Here is a 20,503-nt window from a genome sequence, read left to right as displayed (position 1 = left end):
AAATACGTATTCCATCCCACGTGGTTAATCAGGTGACTGATCCGGTGTCACGCGCTTCGGTTTTTGAATGGTCCAGCTGAGTTGATCATTTACCACCACCAGTAGTTCTTGGTCATTTGCAAGTTATTAACGTCTAAGAACAGACGTTGCTGAAATGTAAGTTATTGCAACTGAAAATACCATTTATATTTTCTGCAATGTCTGTATTTTTAACGACTTTAGCTGCTAGCCTTTCTAGGGAGAACGGTTAGCATAGAGGCCCTAGGCTAGGTTAGGCCTAATTGATATGCTATTGCTAACAGCCATTGCTACTACTACTTGTAATGTTGTTGCAGAACGTGCACTTTGGAATGCCACTTTAGGCCTAGGCCTAGTACTTACTCTAATTTTGCATGCAGCATAATAAATGCTAAAAAGTCCTACATTTCGAATTGAATTTGAATGCCTACTACAGTCTGACCTAGACATCTTTATTTGATATTATGATGTGTATGTTAGTTATTATAATTATGATAATAAATATTATGATATGTCTATGAATGATATGATATCAAATTTAATATATTTACAGATATGTATTATGAACTATTAAATTATCTCTTAGAGTAGGCCTAATCATGGAGGTAAAAAATAATTTATTTTTTACCTCCATTGGCCATGCATGGATGGCCTAATAATTTAGTTTTAGGCAGACAGACCTAGTATAGTATAGGCTATAGGCCTATATACAGTATACATTTAATAGTATACTGTAGTATTAGTAGTATTAATTAATAGATTGTAAAAATAGTATTACAAACGATGGGAGCTCAGACACCCATTCAGCTCACTCACCAAACTAGGTCAGGTCTAGTCTACTGTAGCTAAATATAGAATAGAAGGCCTACTGTACAAGCAAATAGTTAAATAATCATGATTACTTTATAAATCTCATTATTATTAGATTGCATTGAAGAGAGAGGTGATATGCATTTGACCTTTTATAACTGTATTTATTAAGGCTACTGTACCCTGCCCTGTTAATACAGTACTCCTTGCAAAACCGTCTAGGCCTCTGCTATTAAAATGCAAATAGCAGAAGCCTAGATGGTTTATCGTCACATTTCCATTCTCTTTGTATATTTTGCAGGTGATTTTATCAAGTCTGCAACTAATTACCTATTTATTTTCCAATCGATTAATTACATTTTATTTATAACACCGGTAATATTAACCAAGCCCTGTGTGCATAAGTTGCAGGCATCCGGCATAAGATAGAAAGTCAATGACAAACCGATTATATAGTTTATAATTATCTTGTTCATGGCTTATCAGATATTATGATTGTTCTCGGTTATTAATAAATGACAATGGGCTGGGAACTATGAAATTGTTTGCAATCATTTTTAACCAAATAATCTCCACTGTAGCTTTTTATTGTTTTGGATAGATGGCAATTTGCTTTGAAAATTGACCGTTATTTTTTAAATCAATTTGTACGGAACAAAATTTTAAAAAAAGGAGTAGGTCTCAAATTACATACTGTAGATTGTAATCAAGGAAGTAGTCATTCACCTAGTAGGGATTTCCCCTTTTGGGTGAACTCTGACCTGTGATGGTAATTGATGATCACAAGACATTGAGTACTATAATCTGGTGTGCATTTTGATTATTTTAACTTTTCTACATAGGTACTGTTTTTGTCATAGGATGCTGTAGTAATCAATCCAATAGTCCAATATCTAAAATGATGGTGTTTTTTAGGTCTACAGTATATTAAGCATAATTAGTAGTTTACATATAATTTTACAATTGTTTTGCATAACAATTGATATTGAATAAACAATCATGTGAGCTGTGGACTAGAAAATCAATTGAAAACCTTCTGTTCATAAATTGTTTATTAATTGCTTTTATTTTCGTTGGCTTGTTCCTCTTTATTGTCATATGATTTTAAAATGTATACAATGATATTGTAGCAATTGTGTAATTGGTGCAGGAAAATTAGGAGTGTGAAGTGGTGCTTACTTTAAATTAAAGATTTAAACCCCAAATGCATGAAAATGAAGATTAATAAAATGGCCTTTTTGCTGTTTTAATAAAGTTATTCACTTCTGTAGAAAAAAAACAAAACTTATTAAAAAGACAAAATAAACTTTAACCAAAAACTAGTTGTCTGAAAAAACAATCTAAATATTTTTTGCCTTAAAAAAAAATTAATAAATAAGTTTTTGGTCAAAGTGAATACGTAACTATTATGTGACATTAAAATTAAATTCAACAACAAATTTTTTTTTAAATGTTCAGGAAGACAATATATCTTTAAATAGAAATTAAAATATACAGTAAACTGTTTATGATCAGCTAAATGAGTTCTGTGGACAAAAAACATCCCTTTAAAAACCAGAACAAACTAGTTTCTGATCAGATAACGTTTTTTCTTCAGATGATATTCTTAATGGTACTGGCCCTACTGGCCAGTGTACATGCAGACCCCATTCTGCGATTCAAGCCCAATAACCTCAACCAGATCACTTGCCCAGACCAATCGGTTTGCGATGATGACAACACATGTTGCCTGCTAGAATCCGGGGAATATGGATGCTGTCCATACGTTAAGGTCAGTATAAAATATACAAGGGTAATTGTAAGCCTATGAAAGTACTGTACTAACATTAACAATAAGTATCAGTTTCTGAAATCTCTTCCTTGTATAGGTTGTTGACAACAATACAGTAGTTTTCCAGGACAACACAACCCATGATACTCTTCAACTACTTTAAAATACACTTAACATTAGAATATCCGTATAATCCACTTTATAAAAGATGATTTCGGAATCATTATTTTTTATATATATACAAATCCAAAGGAAAATTACTGAAAACAATGACAATGCTGTGGGTATCAGTGGCTGGATCTCAATGGAGATACAAAATAAGCAAAAAGGAAGCTAAATCAAAAGGAAAAGTAAAACATCCAGAAAAATTAGCAGAGCTTTCGGGCAACACTAGCCCTTCATCAGTGCAATATATATGAATATACTTTTTATATAGCCATTGTAAAGTAGTGTTGGTTAAAATATGGTGGAAGAAGTTTTAAAATGCTTATTATCAAATCCAATTCCTTAGGCCACTTGTTGTTCGGATAAGGCACATTGCTGTCCACAGGGAACCAAATGTGACATGGCGGAATCAAAATGTCTAAAGGGAGACATTTCTTTTCCATGGATGGAGAAGACAAAAGCATCTCCTCCAGGAACTATCATGTGCCCAGATCGTCAATCTTACTGCCCAACTTCACAATACACATGTTGCAAATCCAGCATTGGTGAATATGAATGCTGCCCTCAACCTAAGGTTTGTTTAATCAATAATTTAATAACATCCAGTATTTATAAATTGCCCAATGTACTTACAGACCGAGGGAAAGAAAAACACCTCCAAAATGAAGTAATGGAAATGCGCCCTCATCGGTATTGAGGGCTCGGCCAATTTTTGCAGCTTGTTTATCCAGGACTATTTAGAATAAAAAAGCTCAGTACAGATGCGTTGATGTTATCTGGCTGAATAGTGAAATAGAATTCTAAAGCAATAGAGCTCGGCATAAACAGTAACCATACAAAACGGTCTTCACTCTCGCTTTTCGTTTTTTTTTTTCTCTTTGTTATTTAAACCAGAAATAAGGTGTAAAGTTCAAGAAATGCTTTGACTAAACTGCTGGCGCAACGCCTGCGGCCCCTGGTTTCGGAACCATAAGTGACCTCCAATGCCGAGGCCTCGAGTGTTTTTAGCCTTTTTCAACATTTGAATGCCTGTTTTTTTCTTCTGGGCACTGCTTGGATTTAGCCAATAAGCGCTCATAGACATTCTGCTATTGCGTCTGAAACAAATTAAATTGTACGGTTGGCTACAGAATAGAAATTGAGCTACAATTTCATTGCAAAGATATTTCTCACCTACAGGCAACTTGCTGCAGCGATGGTCAGCACTGCTGTCCCACTGGGTATACATGCGATGAAGCCACGTCAATGTGTAAAAGAGGCAATACTGAAATGTTTTGGTATGAAAAGTTACCAGCACAGAAACTACCAAGTCTGTTTGAGGTACAGGATGTGAACTGTCCTGATGGGGTGAGTCACAGCCTAATAATATTTTATGCAATTTGAAAATTAGAATGGACTGTATGGTGGTCTATTACTGAAATGTAATTTTAAAATGAGAATTTTACAGTTGCCAAAAAAGTACAGTGTTAGTGAGCACATTAGATATGCTAGGTAATTTCCAGATGTGGAAAATGTGTTGCCTACAGTACTGCGTGCATTCATTTACTCATTAAATATTTATTTCGGATTCTCTGGTCCATAGAAAGCAAACATTACATAAAAATTAACAAAAATAAAAAGTAATGACTAATAAATAAAAGCTCTTATCTCCGGATGATATCGGCCTGGAGAGCATCTTTGACATCTATTATCATTGAGACTACAGTAAATCATTTTCACTTGAATTAAGTCTGCACATGTATCTATTTTCATAAAAAGAAGGAATTATACATTCAGTAAACATGAGGCTGGCAGTACAATGTCGAAGCCTTTGCAACAACATTCTTAACCCATTATTGTAGCATGCCTAAATTATAAATTTATACATAATCGAGGTGTTTTTTATAAGGAGAAATTGCCACTTTAGTAGCTAGAGGCAGAAGAATGAATTGCAAAACTCCTGTGATTATCTGGAGACTTGCAGGGTCTAGTTACTGTTCCTGTGTGCGTCTCCCATTCAGTTCTTGTTGGCACATTAAAGATGTATTGTCCCTTGAAACACAAAAAAATGAATGTCAAAATATTCTTAATTTAAATTGGCCATATCACTTTAAGTCGAAAATTCAAGCCAAAAACAACAAGTTTATGTAATTAACAGGTAAATTAGTTTGATTACATTTCGTCTGGAAAATCGTCGCGGGCGAAAGTAAACAAAGATTTCAAACCACGAGTACGCATTATGCATATGCTAATTAGGATTGTTTACAACTCGTCACGGTTGAGAAGGTATTTTCACACAGATTGTGAGGAAGGTTTATGATTATGCATACAGAGTAGCCAAACAAGCACGTTTCATTATGGGATATGTTTTGATCGAAAACTTTGACTGGAAGTCAAAGTTATTTTTTTAACAAAAAAACGTCTATTTCAGTTAAATGATTTTTTTTTTCGACAAATTTGTTGATAGATAATAACTATAATGATACTTCAAAATGACCCACCTTTTTTCGAAATCTGTTATTTTTTATTTTTTTGGAATTAGTCAAAGGGACAATACATCTTTAATTAATTTATATTTAATGTACTTTCTCAGAAATCAACTTGCCCTTCTGGCTCATCCTGTTGTGCATTAAAAGATGGTTATTATGGATGCTGTCCTTTCGATGGCGCCGTTTGTTGTGATGATAAAAAACACTGTTGTCCATCAGGCTACACTTGCAATTCTTCATCCTGCGTCAAAGGCATGGTTACACTATCATTTACTGAAGTGATCACAAAGGTAATAGAAATATAGAATCTTATGACCACTATACACGCACAACGCAGAGCGGACAGGCGGCTTACGCTGGTGATTCCACATGGTTGTCAGCTTACCGTTACCGCTCGTCTGTGTAAATTGGCGTTTAGCCATATTCTACTGGTTGATTATGAGCTCATCAAACTATTCACACTATTTGGATAGAAATGGCAAGCTACTGTATATTTACTTCGTAGAAATTATTTAATTGAAAACTATTACTTTTACATTATTCAATTCCTATTCAGTAATTTTTAAAATTCTTTCGTTTTTATGACAATTGACATAACACAACTTTTTTTTTTTTTAATAAAACATATATTATAAATAAAATTGGGTGGTTAAATTTTATCCAGAAATTTTTCTTTCCATTTTGAAATCATTTACCATGTTTATTCTCTTTTAAAGAAAATTGGTAATGTTAAATGTCAGGATGGACAGTCATACTGCCCTCCAATGAGCACATGCTGTAAGCAAGATAATGGGTACGGCTGTTGTCCCTTGGAAAACGTAAGGAATTTATGCATGATCACATTGACAGTTATGCTAAATCAGCCGATTTGCGGTACTGTATCAGTTTCCGAAGTGTCATAGGAATATTTGGTAATACACCATCCCATGTGTTTCACATGTACAGTATCTAGTAGTAGTCAGCAGTATCCTAAACTTTCAGGATTCAGGCAACGCATGTGAATGACATGCTGTATTACCAAATATATATATAAAGCACTGAGAATCGGGTGACAAAATAGTAATTGTTTTTTACAAAAATAATTTGTATAATTAAAATAGAAAAAGGTAGAGGGTTTGCATTGATTTTGATATAAGTTTCACAGATTTTCTGTTCTGCTTTTGATGTTTATTTTTTATTCCATTTTAACTAGCATTTATATGTTGGTATTTTAATAGATTGAAATTTGATTTCATGACAGTGAATAAGCGATCATGAATCTACAGAATTTATCTTAATCTTATGTATAGTACATTGTGCATTAAGGTATAATACAATATTTCAAGTGAACATTATTTTCAATGCAGGCTGAATGTTGCAGCGATGGCTTGCATTGCTGTCCAGAGGGCTACAAATGCGATATTGCTGGTGGTACTTGTGAAAACTACTCATCAACTGTTGAACTAATAAAGCACAGCCCTGCTCAACTGACCTCTGAAGCAAATCCTGTTACGCTTGAGGCGGTGGTGTGTCCTGATGGTCAGTCTCAATGTCCAGATAGCAATACTTGTTGTAAACTAAGCAGTGGTCAATACGGATGCTGTCCACTACCTAGCGTAAGTAATATAGATACATATACAAAGATACTGTATAAAATACTAATGTAACTAGCATATTTGAATTACATCTTTATGCTTATGTGTTTAGGCCGTATGTTGTAGTGATGGCCTCCATTGTTGTCCAACTGGCTACACCTGTGATGTCTCAGGAGGCACCTGTACAAAGGGTGCACTCACTGTACCATGGACAATCAAAACTGAAGCTAAACAAGTTGTAACCATCAAGAACCCTGTTTGCCCTGATGGTCACTCACAATGTCCAGATAGCTACACTTGCTGTAAGATGTCCACAGGACTATGGGGATGTTGTCCACTACCAAATGTAATTTTCAAATATATTTTTTTCTTTCTACAAGAAGCTAAATATAATAAATAGTAAAATAAAAACTTGTAAAGCATTCTTTTTACTATAAATTTCATCTTGTGGTCTTAATCCGAATGTAGGCAGTATGTTGTGAAGATGGAATACACTGTTGCCCAAAAGACAACATTTGTGATGATGCCACACCAGGTTGTATACATGGTGATGTCCACACACCTTGGTACGAGAAAGTTCCAGCACTTTCTGTAGAATCTGTTGTATGTCCTGATGGTCAGTCGCAATGTCCAGATGGTAATACCTGTTGTAAACTAAGCAGTGGTCAATATGGATGCTGTCCACTTCCCAAAGTAAGATACTGTCTTTAGATTTTGTAGTTTAACTTATTTTCTACCCCATTACATTTTCTTACGGTTATTATACAAAAATCTGTTTACAGGCCGTATGTTGTAGTGATGGTCTCCATTGCTGTCCAAGTGGCTACAAATGTGATGTCTCAGGAGGCACCTGTACAAAGGGTGCACTCACTGTACCATGGCTAGAAAAGACTAAAGCCAAATCTATTAAATTTGAAGCTGTTATGTGTCCTGATGGTCAGTCTCAATGTCCAGATGGTAATACCTGTTGTAAACTAAGCAGTGGTCAATATGGATGCTGTCCACTTCAAAGTGTAAGATACCTAACATTTTAAAATTAAAACTTATTTAATACAATTTTCAATTGTTGTATGACTTTTAGTATACATTAATTTGTTTTCTTAGGCCGTATGTTGTAGTGATGGTCTACATTGCTGTCCAAGTGGCTACACATGCGATGTCTCGGCAGGCACCTGTACAAAGGGTGCCCTCACTGTACCATGGCTAGAAAAAACTGAAGCCAAATCTATTAAACTTGAAGCTGTTACGTGTCCTGATGGTCAGTCTCAATGTCCAGATGGTAATACCTGTTGTAAATTAAGCAGTGGTCAATACGGATGCTGTCCACTACCAAAAGTAAGATACTGTCTTTAGATTTCGTACAACTTATTTTCTACTCCATTACATTTTCTACAGTTATTATACAAAAATCTTTTTACAGGCCGTATGTTGTAGTGATGGTCTGCATTGCTGTCCAAGTGGCTACACATGTGATGTCTCAGCAGGCACCTGTACAAAGGGTGCACTCACTGTACCATGGCTAGAAAAGACTGAAGCCAAATCTATTAAACTTGAAGCTGTTATGTGTCCTGATGGTCAGTCTCAGTGTCCAGATGGCAATACATGTTGTAAACTAAGCAGTGGTCAATACGGATGCTGTCCACTTCAAAGTGTAAGATAACTTAACATTTTTAAATTCAAACTTATTTAATACAATTTTCAATTGTTGTACAACTGTATATGTTACTTTGTTTTCTTAGGCCGTATGTTGTAGTGATGGTCTACATTGCTGTCCAAGTGGCTACACATGTGATGTTTCGGCAGGCACCTGTACAAAGGGTGCACTCAGTCAACCTTGGGTAGAAAAGACAGAAGCAAGATCTATTACTTTGGAATCGGTAGTATGTCCAGATGGTCAGTCGCAATGTCCAGATGGCAATACTTGTTGTAAACTAAGCAGTGGTCAATACGGATGTTGTCCACTTCAAAGTGTAAGATACTTTTTTAAATTTGTTGATTTTATTTTTCTACTCCTGTCAATTGTATGGATGTTACTATACATTAATTTGTTTTCTTAGGCCGTATGTTGTAGTGATGGTCTACATTGTTGTCCAAGTGGCTACACATGTGATGTCTCGGCAGGCACCTGTACAAAGGGTGCACTCACGGTCCCATGGTTAGAAAAGACAGAAGCCAAATCTATTCAACTTGAAGATGTCGTGTGTCCTGATGGTCAGTCTCAATGTCCAGATGGCAATACTTGTTGTAAACTAAGCAGTGGTCAATACGGATGCTGTCCACTTCAAAGCGTAAGATACCTTAACATTTTTAAATTAAAACTTATTCAATACAATTTTCAATTGTTGTACGACTGTTACTATACATTAATTTGTATTTTTAGGCCGTATGTTGTAGTGATGGTCTGCATTGCTGTCCAAGTGGCTACACATGCGATGTCTCGGCAGGCACCTGTACAAAGGGTGCCCTCACTGTACCATGGCTAGAAAAAACTGAAGCCAAATCTATTAAACTTGAAGCTGTTACGTGTCCTGATGGTCAGTCTCAATGTCCAGATGGTAATACCTGTTGTAAATTAAGCAGTGGTCAATACGGATGCTGTCCACTACCAAAAGTAAGATACTGTCTTTAGATTTCGTACAACTTATTTTCTACTCCATTACATTTTCTACAGTTATTATACAAAAATCTTTTTACAGGCCGTATGTTGTAGTGATGGTCTGCATTGCTGTCCAAGTGGCTACACATGTGATGTCTCAGCAGGCACCTGTACAAAGGGTGCACTCACTGTACCATGGCTAGAAAAGACTGAAGCCAAATCTATTAAACTTGAAGCTGTTATGTGTCCTGATGGTCAGTCTCAATGTCCAGATGGTAATACCTGTTGTAAACTAAGCAGTGGTCAATATGGATGCTGTCCACTTCAAAGCGTAAGATACCTTAACATTTTAAAATGTAAACTTATTTAATACAATTTTCAATTGTTGTACGACTGTTAGTATACATTAATTTGTTTTTTTAGGCCGTATGTTGTAGTGATGGTCTGCATTGCTGTCCAAGTGGGTACACATGTGATGTCTCAGGAGGCACCTGCACAAAGGGTGCACACACTGTACCATGGTTAGAAAAAACTGAAGCAATATCTATTAAACTTGAAGCCGTTATGTGTCCTGATGGTCAGTCTCAGTGTCCAGATGGCAATACATGTTGTAAACTAAGCAGTGGTCAATACGGATGCTGTCCACTTCAAAGTGTAAGATAACTTAACATTTTTAAATTCAAACTTATTTAATACAATTTTCAATTGTTGTACAACTGTGTATGTTACTTTGTTTTCTTAGGCCGTATGTTGTAGTGATGGTCTACATTGCTGTCCAAGTGGCTACACATGTGATGTTTCGGCAGGCACCTGTACAAAGGGTGCACTCACTCAACCTTGGGTAGAAAAGACAGAAGCAAGATCTATTACTTTGGAATCGGTAGTATGTCCAGATGGTCAGTCGCAATGTCCAGATAGCAATACTTGTTGTAAACTAAGCAGTGGTCAATACGGATGTTGTCCACTTCAAAGTGTAAGATACTTTTTTAAATTTGTTGATTTTATTTTTCTACTCCTGTCAATTGTATGGATGTTACTATACATTAATTTGTTTTCTTAGGCCGTATGTTGTAGTGATGGTCTACATTGTTGTCCAAGTGGCTACACATGTGATGTCTCGGCAGGCACCTGTACAAAGGGTGCACTCACGGTCCCATGGTTAGAAAAGACAGAAGCCAAATCTATTCAACTTGAAGATGTTGTGTGTCCTGATGGTCAGTCTCAATGTCCAGATGGCAATACTTGTTGTAAACTAAGCAGTGGTCAATATGGATGCTGTCCACTTCAAAGCGTAAGATACCTTAACATTTTTAAATTAAAACTTATTCAATACAATTTTCAATTGTTGTACGACTGTTACTATACATTAATTTGTATTTTTAGGCCGTATGTTGTAGTGATGGTCTCCATTGCTGTCCAAGTGGCTACACATGTGATGTCTCAGGAGGCACCTGTACAAAGGGTGCACACACTGTACCATGGCTAGAAAAAACTGAAGCCAAATCTATTCATCTTGAAGATGTCGTGTGTCCTGATGGTCAGTCTCAATGTCCAGATGGTAATACTTGTTGTAAACTAAGCAGTGGTCAATATGGATGCTGTCCACTTCAAAGCGTAAGATAACTTAACATTTTTAAATTAAAACTTATGTAATACAGTTTTCAATTGTTGTACGACTGTTAGTTATATGTTAATTTGTATTTTTAGGCCGTATGTTGTAGTGATGGTGTCCATTGCTGTCCAAGTGGGTACACATGTGATGTCTCAGGAGGCACCTGTACAAAGGGTGCACACACTGTACCATGGTTAGAAAAAACTGAAGCAATATCTATTAAACTTGAAGCCGTTATGTGTCCTGATGGTCAGTCTCAGTGTCCAGATGGCAATACATGTTGTAAACTAAGCAGTGGTCAATACGGATGCTGTCCACTTCAAAGTGTAAGATAACTTAACATTTTTTAAATTCAAACTTATTTAATACAATTTTCAATTGTTGTACAACTGTGTATGTTACTTTGTTTTCTTAGGCCGTATGTTGTAGTGATGGTCTACATTGCTGTCCAAGTGGCTACACATGTGATGTCTCGGCAGGCACCTGTACAAAGGGTGCACTCACTCAACCTTGGGTAGAAAAGACAGAAGCAAGATCTATTACTTTGGAATCGGTAGTATGTCCAGATGGTCAGTCGCAATGTCCAGATGGCAATACTTGTTGTAAACTAAGCAGTGGTCAATACGGATGTTGTCCACTTCAAAGTGTAAGATACTTTTTTTAATTTGTTGATTTTATTTTTCTACTGTCAATTGTATGGATGTTACTATACATTAATTTGTTTTCTTAGGCCGTATGTTGTAGTGATGGTCTACATTGTTGTCCAAGTGGCTACACATGTGATGTCTCAGGAGGCACATGTACAAAGGGTGCACACACTGTACCATGGTTAGAAAAAACTGAAGCCAAGTCACTAAATCTGAAATCCGTAACATGTCCTGATGGCCAGTCTCAATGTCCTGATAATCATACATGCTGTGAACTTACTACTGGTCAATATGGATGCTGTCCACTACCAAATGTAAGAAACGATTATTTATAATCCTCTCTTATGCCTCTCATCTTCCGACATGCTTTCCACTATTTTGTACCATTCTGGCATGGCAGTATGGGATTAAGGGTATGTTCAGATCCATGGAGTTATATTATAATTAACTTCGTAACAGCAGTGGTCATATTTTGACGATATCTGCTATTTAGGAGTAAATTTGATTGGTTAGAGGTAAAAATCATTAATGGATGACTTTTATATCGTAAGCATCGTTCACTAATCTTGTACCTTGATCTGTCGTAACGAACGAAAGATCAGTGTCGTAAGAGGTGGCTTCCACTAATCTTTTCCTGGTTCAGACCTGTACGCCTTGTACAATACGAAACATAAATCAGTGGGCCCTTAGAGGAATATCGATATGCACATGGATTGGTTTAAGGTCAAACTAGACTCTGGTGTGCTGTTAGCTGACAATTTTTATGTTACAAATGTTACTTATCCATTCTGAATTTGTAAAAACAATTTTTATTCATTTTAATCTTAGGCCCAATGCTGCAGTGATGGCCAGCATTGTTGTCCAAAGGGATATAGCTGCGACAGCATTACAGCGACATGTTTCAAAGGCCTTCATACTGTACCATGGGTGGAAAAAACTGAAGCCTTGTCTGTTATGCTTGAGAATGTCCAGTGCGATTCAACCCATTACTGTCCAGATGGCTCAACTTGTTGTAAACTAAGCAGTGGTCAGTATGGTTGCTGTCCAATTCCAAATGTAAGTATATATTTTCATCTTTTTGCATCGATCAAACATTTATTTCTTCAAATGATAATAAAAAATTGTGAGTTTACCGAGTACTTCAAATTGAGATAAACATTCTTTATCAATAGTTTTTATAAAGTGTAATACTCATTTACTGTCTTTGTTTCAGGCTGTCTGTTGCAGTGATGGTCTCCATTGCTGTCCAAGTGGCTACAAATGTGATGTCTCAGGAGGCACCTGTACAAAGGGTGCACTCACTGTGCCATGGCTAGAAAAAACTGAAGCCAAATCTATTAAACTTGAAGCCGTTATGTGTCCTGATGGTCAGTCTCAATGTCCAGATGGTAATACTTGTTGTAAACTAAGCAGTGGTCAATATGGATGCTGTCCACTTCAAAGCGTAAGATAACTTAACATTTTTAAATTAAAACTTATTTAATACAATTTTCAATTGTTGTACGACTGTTAGTTAAATGTTAATTTGTATTTTTAGGCCGTATGTTGTAGTGATGGTCTACATTGTTGTCCAAGTGGCTACACATGCGATGTCTCGGCAGGCACCTGTACAAAGGGTGCACTCACTCAACCTTGGGTAGAAAAGACAGAAGCAAGATCTATTACTTTGGAATCGGTAGTATGTCCAGATGGTCAGTCGCAATGTCCAGATGGCAATACATGTTGTAAACTAAGCAGTGGTCAATACGGATGTTGTCCACTTCAAAGTGTAAGATACTTTTTTTAAATTTGTTGATTTTATTTTTCTACTCCTGTCAATTGTATGGATGTTACTATACATTAATTTGTTTTCTTAGGCCGTATGTTGTAGTGATGGTCTACATTGTTGTCCAAGTGGCTACACATGTGATGTCTCAGGAGGCACATGTACAAAGGGTGCACACACTGTACCATGGTTAGAAAAAACTGAAGCCAAGTCACTAAATCTGAAATCTGTAACATGTCCTGATGGCCAGTCTCAATGTCCTGATAATCATACATGTTGTGAACTTACTACTGGTCAATATGGATGCTGTCCACTACCAAATGTAAGAAAAGCTATATTTATAATCCTCTATTATGCCTCTCATCTTCCGACATGATGCTTACCATTCTGGCATGGCAGGATAGGTTTATGTTACGCTTTCGTATCGCCAGCAATGTTGTATTATAATTAGCATTGTAACGGCAAAGTGTTCAGATTTTGGGCGAATATCTGGTATTCGGGAGTAAATTTGATTGGTTAGAGGTAAAAATCATGCATGACTTTCGTATTGTAAGCATTGTTCACTAATCTTGTACCTTGAGCTGTTGTAACAAATGAAAGATCAGTGTCGTAAGAGGTGGCTTCCACTAATCTTTTCCTGATTCAGACCTGTACGCATCGCACAATACAAAAGCATAAATCAGTAGGTCTAAACAGGCCCTTAGAGGCATATCGATATGTACATGGATTGGTATAATGTCAAACTAGGCTGTGGTGTGTGACGGCGCTGCACTGTGGCGACCAGGTTGATTTATATTTTTCTCAAACCCAATAACTACTATCGTATCGTTGGCAGACAACTTTCATGTTACAAAAGTTACTTATCCATTATGAATTTATACAAAATTTTTTATTCATTTTACTCTTAGGCCCAATGCTGCAGTGATGGCCAGCATTGTTGTCCAAAAGGATATAGCTGCGACAGCATTACAGCGACATGTTTCAAAGGCGCTCACACTGTACCATGGGTGCCTAAACAGCCTGCAAGTTTAAGAAACGTGATTTGTCCTGGTGGAAGAGCCCAGTGTGATAGTGGGAATACATGTTGTAAACTCTCTAGTGGTGAATATGGGTGCTGCCCATTACCAAAGGTAATATTATATGGAAATACAGTACTATTGAGCCAGTATGAGGCAGCCGGTGTAGTTGCCTTCTATGAAAGTTTCAATTTATATTATTCAGATAATTATTATTATGAACTAAACTTCTCGCTTATGAAATAGTAGACCTGGCTATTTTTAAGGCACGGATGCGCATGGCTTTGACCAAAAAAATATATATATTTAAACATGTTGATATAAAGTTTGCGGTACACCACGTATATTAGTTCCGAAACTGTACCGCAAACTTTATATCAACATTTGATTTCGCCATGAAAACCTTCAAACAATATATTTAAACATGCCTACTGTGTTCTAAATTCACGATCTATCTGCCACTATCTTGAAAAAAAAAAGGAATATTAAATGCCAGGCTGCAAGTCGGGCCATGTAAAATGGTGGTGGTCCAAGCAGTTATAGGTGTTGCAATGTTGCACACTTGCTGGCACACAATTATTGTACAGGAAATAGTACGTTGGAATCTCCACTTATTCATAATCTTTGAGTCAATATACTGTATAATCAAAATCTACATACCCATTTGAATGAATCAATAGGTCAAATCCAAATGTTGTGGGCTTGAATGTAACCAAAAACTCATCTGGCTGTGTTGTCCCCTGAAAGGAAAAATATTCAAAATGATTTTCCCAGACCCAACTTTAATAATTCAACATTTCTATCAGTTGTTATTAACCAATACAACAATATCATTAATAGAGGATCTTGCAAGAAGAAATTTCTTGTCATGCAAGAACCATAAACGAAATGGGTTCGAGTCAAACTCGCTCCTAGTTCTGGTAGTGGAACAAGTCTTCTCGGATAAGGACTATAAACCGCAGGTCCAGTGTAGACAGTTATAAAATGTGTGCACATTAAAGAACCCTAAAGAACCCATTCATTCAAGACAAATAGGGGTTTACCCTGGTGAACTGGTTCACAAAAAAGGCCCTGTATTCGGGGATTACCAATAGGACAGTGATTCATTTATTTACTATTGGTAATCCTTGACCACATGTGCCTAAAAAATTAAATTTTATTAATTGTTTCTGAAGGCTGTATGCTGTAGTGATAAGCTCCACTGTTGCCCAGAAGGACAGACTTGTGACACTAGTGAAGGAAAGTGCTTAAGTGGTGACCAGAGTACACCATGGCTTACAAAGACCGCTGCTAGACCTGTGACTAATATACAAGCTATTGTTTGCCCTGATGGACGTTCACAGTGCCCTAATGGAAATACCTGCTGTGAGTCTAGGATTGGAACATGGTTATGCTGCCCTCTACGCAATGTAAGTATTTTTTTAGCTGCCATAAATCAAATTGATACGGACTAAAAATGTTGCTATTGTCCCCCAAAAACATGAAAAATGAAGATTAATTAAATCCGACTTGAATAGATTATTTTGTAGTTTTAATAAAGCTAATCACTTCCGTAGAAAACAAAAAATGGTTAAATTTAACCAAAAATCCATTAGCTGGCAGCCAATTTGACTTTTTTTTTGCTTTAAATTAGTTTTTTCAGGTAAATACATTTTTTAGATCCAATTTTTGGTCAAGTGGATAACTATTATGTGACATTAAAATGGCATATTCAACAAAAAAAAAAAAAAAAATTATTTTTCAGAGGACAATACATCTTTGATAATATTAATTAATAATCTTAATAATAATTCTTTATCATTTTTATAGGCTGTTTGCTGTTCTGACGGCGTAAACTGTTGCCCATCTGGCTACACTTGTAATGTGGTCCAAGGAACGTGCGTACGACAATCGGATATTGCAGAACTAATTTCTTTAATAAGTAATTAATACAACTCTCTACATTCCTAACATTTTGCAGCTAATATTTAAAATAAATTGTTAAAACAATAGATATGTCGTAATCCTGATGTGCTATGTGTAAATGCAAAAGTAATCTGGTAATTTACTGAAAATTAGTATTGTAATGAAATGACTGACATATAGGTCACATTAGGCTTGAAGTATCAATGTTGCAATAGGCCTTATACATATTGACAGCTGACTAAAAAAAATATTATATTTAGCAATTTTTATGCCCAAGATTTATATTTCTTAGTTTTTGATAAGTGTGTTAGTTTGTATGGGTCCAACCGACCAGGGTTTTTCTATTTAAAAACTTGCTTAAACCAGAGCTCTGAAATAGAATTTTTACATGTCTGTTTAGACAGTAAAATATCAATGTTTTGTACAAATTAGGTTTATAAAATCATGTGCAAATTATTTTGTTGTCGGAATTGTTAATTGGAATAAACGGGCAGAGCAATAATTTTGTAAAAGCCCATAGATCACGCATGTTTCTGTTATGTCATTTTTTTTTTTTTTATTTCAACAATATTTTACGAGGGTGGTCCATCCAGCCGAAGCTGATCGTTAAATTAATGTTAAATACATATGACGAGACATAAACATTAACAATAAAAATAATTTATAAAGATAAAATAAAGCCCAAACAATTTAGAATAAAAAATTAAATGAATTAAATTAAATTGGCCATCTCGGAGGAAAAGGAAGCAACTAAACAAGATGGTTGAGGAGTAGGACATCTGCTATAGAACGCCAACGACCAAATTGTTATCAAAATAAAAATATTGACCCACCACTAAACTTAAACCAAAAGTGACTGTACTGTATGCTCGTATCCACTGCATAATTTAATGTCGAATATTTTTCATCAAAATTTGAATCCAGCAAAATACGCGAATGGAAAGTGCATTTCAATAGACTAAATACATACATTACCGGTAAACGGAATGCAGATAATTTTCTCCGGACATGATCGTAAATTATGATGCCATCGTAACTAACACAATTGCATCGTAAACTTGAAACCGTAAATTAAAGAATAATAAACATGTGTACAGAACGTTTTACTTTACATGAATATTGGGTCTGTTACAGCAGACAGCTAGAAAGAAACAGTTTTGGGCGATATCGTCTGGGAACCGAGTGCAGTATTAGCGAGGGCGGATTACAAGGCGGGGCAACCGGCCCGGGCCGCGATATTTTTTTTCGTACATAAGTTGGGGACCGCTCATGACACGTCACAAAATAAACATGAATATTTATTAATCATATCCTAAGGTGTGACGTAAGAATTGGGCTAACTACAATTCTCTAATGCAAACGCTTTCTGCCGAGCCGTCTGTGTAGTCGAATGGATTAGACTATGGACTTTACATGTCGATGTATGGGGTTCGAATCCCATGAGCAACTTCTTTTTACTTTATAGTGAGAGAGATTATTTTGAGGGTTAGGTTTAGTTATATTTAGGAAGTAGTTTGGCTATCTTTCACATAAGGGGTCCCCAACTTATATACGAAAAAAAAAAGCAATCAATCAATTTCACAAATTTTAATTTAAGTTCAGCATTTCATTTCACTACGTTTAGTAGTCTGGCCCCTCTTTCTCATCCAAATCTCCGACATCTATAAAAATGATACTTTTTGGAAACTAAGAACTTCAAGAATATTTATCACGGGTTTATAGTTTGGAAACCAACATCATCTGTCGCAAAAAAACCACAAAAGTGTACATAATATTTTTTTTAAATATACGTTTTCAATTCCATTATTTTAATTCATAGAAACTGAATTAACGTGGAATCCGGAAGTTATGTTTAATTATAACAACTCGACACGACACATATATTAAACTGTTTGTTTGGTGTCAGCCATAGAACAAACATATGTACGAAAATGAAAAAAGGAAGTTGAACATCTTGCTGAGACGAAATGATTGACATGACGCATTTACGGATTCAACCTAAAGTTATGACATCCAAGTGCTAACAAAACGAGAAGTGATTGCATCCGTTCTAACGAAAACAAGAACCGGAGCCTGATCCAAGTGTTCAACGTCGACTCCCCGTCGCGGACCACTCCCGTTTCAGCCAACCACGTACGTCCCCGACTTGACGAGTCACTGGTTATGCGGTCTGCACATCACCAGGACCAGTCAGTTAGGTCGCTTAGCTATGCAAACATTATCCTTGTGTGTTAAGCCTATTGGGAGGCAATCAGTGCTACTCGGTGGTCTTGAGCAGGAATACTGATATGCAGATGTACAGACAAACCTACATTACAGGTCCGTCTTTATCACAGCGGTCTTGTTGCTATACCCGTCACGTGTCGAATTAGTCACACTGAGATACAATGTACTGACAATTTATTCCTGGCTATACCGTATACACGAGAGAAATTTCGAAAATTCCGCAAATATATGGCATTTTCATGTTTTAATGTGTCCATTTTTCGTTAAAAAAAACTAATGACGTACGTCTATGTCCTACATAAATATTGAATGTCGTTGTTTGTTTGTTTTGCCTTCGAATTAAGCTATTATCAATAAGAGACTTTTCGAAACACCTCTCAACTAGGGCTACATTCACTTACTTCACACTTCTTAGTATTTCGTACGGTATCGAAAGTTTTATCAATATTAATTTTTGGTTTAATTTTATGTATTGAAGGGAACCCCTAGAAAACGCCTACGGGAACCAGCAAAGTATCCACTGAATAGGGATTGGTCGTATTAGTGTTAAAACATATTTCTCTTCGTTCGCTTCACGGAAAAATGTCCCCTTTTTAGGTGGTGTGTCCCCTGTCCCTCACAACGGATGGTTATGCGCTAATTTTGCTATTTAAATGCGCGTATATTTCACCCCTCCCTGAATCATTCTACGTGAACTGGCATACTTTGGAGTTCATTGGTGACACCATGTCATCAGTGATGAATTTATGGATCCGTTTAATAGACGTTGACAAATTGACATGACTGACAGTTAACGACTGCTGAGAGTCTAGATATCCCGTTGCTATGAACTTGTGCTATTCGAACGTACGTCGTTTTTTATAGCCTTAAGAACAGACTACCACAAGAGAACTTTATTACACATGTTAAGTTATGGCATGGTAGACCTGAACTCATAAGCACGTATATACGAAACAGCTTGTCACTATTAAAAACACATAATGATTTTATGTCAACCCGTTCATCACACCAACATCAGCACATAATATATATCATTTAGGCCCGCAGTATGGTCAGATGCAATATTTTACACATTAGCACGTTTTATAGCGCAACATAAACCTTTCCACCCGATTCCATTCTTGCCAACTTTTCATCTCTTTTTCCGTTCGTCAAAATGAAAAAAAAACCATGAAAGCCCCAGTGGTCTAATGGTTAGGACATCTGCATATCAAGCAGAAAGTTCCAGGTTCGGTTGTGTTTTACCATTCTCACAGATTTTCTCAGCTTATCATTTTAATTAATTGATTAAATTTCAGTATGTCACCGGGCGGTTTAGAATTTGTTCTGTCAGTGGTGTTTTATATTATTGTTATCTTTTTTTTTTTGGCTATGGGTTTTATGTGACAAGCATTTAGTCTTCTTGCAAAATCCACTATTATCGGTAATTTATTTCGTGGTTCTTATTCTATGTTATTCTATGCACCAATTATAAAAATAAATGTTTTCTTCAGCTGTCACTAAGGAGATGTTAACGGACTTTTGACAGTTATCTAGATACGAGTCTGTAGCGGTATTCACCAATCACTCTAAGTAATACCCTTCTCCCCAAACTCCGCAGTGATCTCCAGAGACACACAGTATTCAAAACATCGAGAAACTCAGGAGATACCCATTCACACCAACCTAGCAACACCGGAGAACATTCAGCTGTTCAAACCCGGTGTTTTGAACTCCGGAGTTGATTTTACCTTTCACATCAACACAACGGGGCGTCAACTCCCGAGTGTCTCTGGAGTTTTGATTTTGGTGTGAAAGGGTATTAGTGATATATGTCCCTTACATTCATATAAGATATTTCACTTTATTCATAAATAATTAGGTATTTCCTTTAAATTGTATTCTCAGATAAACATCTGTGTATTTCCCTGAGTGTGGATGGTGAATATGG

General features: G+C 36.2%; 1 protein-coding gene across 15 annotated transcripts; it reads left to right on the top strand.

Moving 5' to 3' along the window:
* The first annotated feature begins 48 nt into the window (after positions 1 to 48).
* Positions 49 to 16,871, top strand: LOC144841589 (uncharacterized). 15 transcript variants are annotated; one of them, XM_078698015.1, is made up of 30 exons: positions 49 to 156; positions 2,426 to 2,599; positions 3,111 to 3,338; positions 3,944 to 4,111; positions 5,337 to 5,522; positions 5,949 to 6,050; positions 6,579 to 6,827; positions 6,919 to 7,152; positions 7,275 to 7,499; positions 7,589 to 7,819; positions 7,911 to 8,141; positions 8,227 to 8,457; positions 8,546 to 8,776; positions 8,864 to 9,094; positions 9,187 to 9,417; positions 9,503 to 9,733; positions 9,826 to 10,056; positions 10,145 to 10,375; positions 10,463 to 10,693; positions 10,786 to 11,016; positions 11,110 to 11,340; positions 11,430 to 11,660; positions 11,745 to 11,866; positions 12,612 to 12,717; positions 12,875 to 13,105; positions 13,199 to 13,429; positions 13,518 to 13,748; positions 14,335 to 14,556; positions 15,618 to 15,851; positions 16,252 to 16,871. In XM_078698015.1, exons 2-30 carry the CDS (start codon positions 2,426 to 2,428, stop codon positions 16,369 to 16,371), a joined length of 6,066 nt encoding a protein of 2,021 aa, XP_078554141.1. In that variant the 5' UTR covers positions 49 to 156; the 3' UTR covers positions 16,372 to 16,871. The 15 variants fall into 15 exon arrangements, with proteins under 15 accessions (XP_078554141.1, XP_078554133.1, XP_078554138.1 ...); XM_078698007.1 differs by having other exon boundaries at positions 11,745 to 11,975; positions 12,490 to 12,717; XM_078698012.1 differs by lacking the exon at positions 7,589 to 7,819 and having other exon boundaries at positions 11,745 to 11,975; positions 12,490 to 12,717.
* Positions 16,872 to 20,503: the final 3,632 nt, after the last annotated feature.

Source organism: Antedon bifida, chromosome 4 (genome assembly GCF_963402885.1).
Source record: "Antedon bifida chromosome 4, ecAntBifi1.1, whole genome shotgun sequence".
NCBI lineage: Eukaryota > Metazoa > Echinodermata > Crinoidea > Comatulida > Antedonidae > Antedon > Antedon bifida.
Note: the sequence above shows the minus strand (reverse complement) of the source record. Positions and strands in the feature narration are given on the sequence as shown.

Bases quoted from the DNA above. Each gene is read 5' to 3' on its own strand.
- LOC144841589 (XM_078698007.1), top strand. From the start codon at position 2,426: ATGATATTCTTAATGGTACTGGCCCTACTGGCCAGTGTACATGCAGAC. The intron at 3,339-3,943 runs GTTTGTTTAATC...TCTCACCTACAG, and splicing joins AATGCTGCCCTCAACCTAAG to GCAACTTGCTGCAGCGATGG. The intron at 12,718-12,874 runs GTAAGTATATAT...TCTTTGTTTCAG, and splicing joins GTTGCTGTCCAATTCCAAAT to GCTGTCTGTTGCAGTGATGG.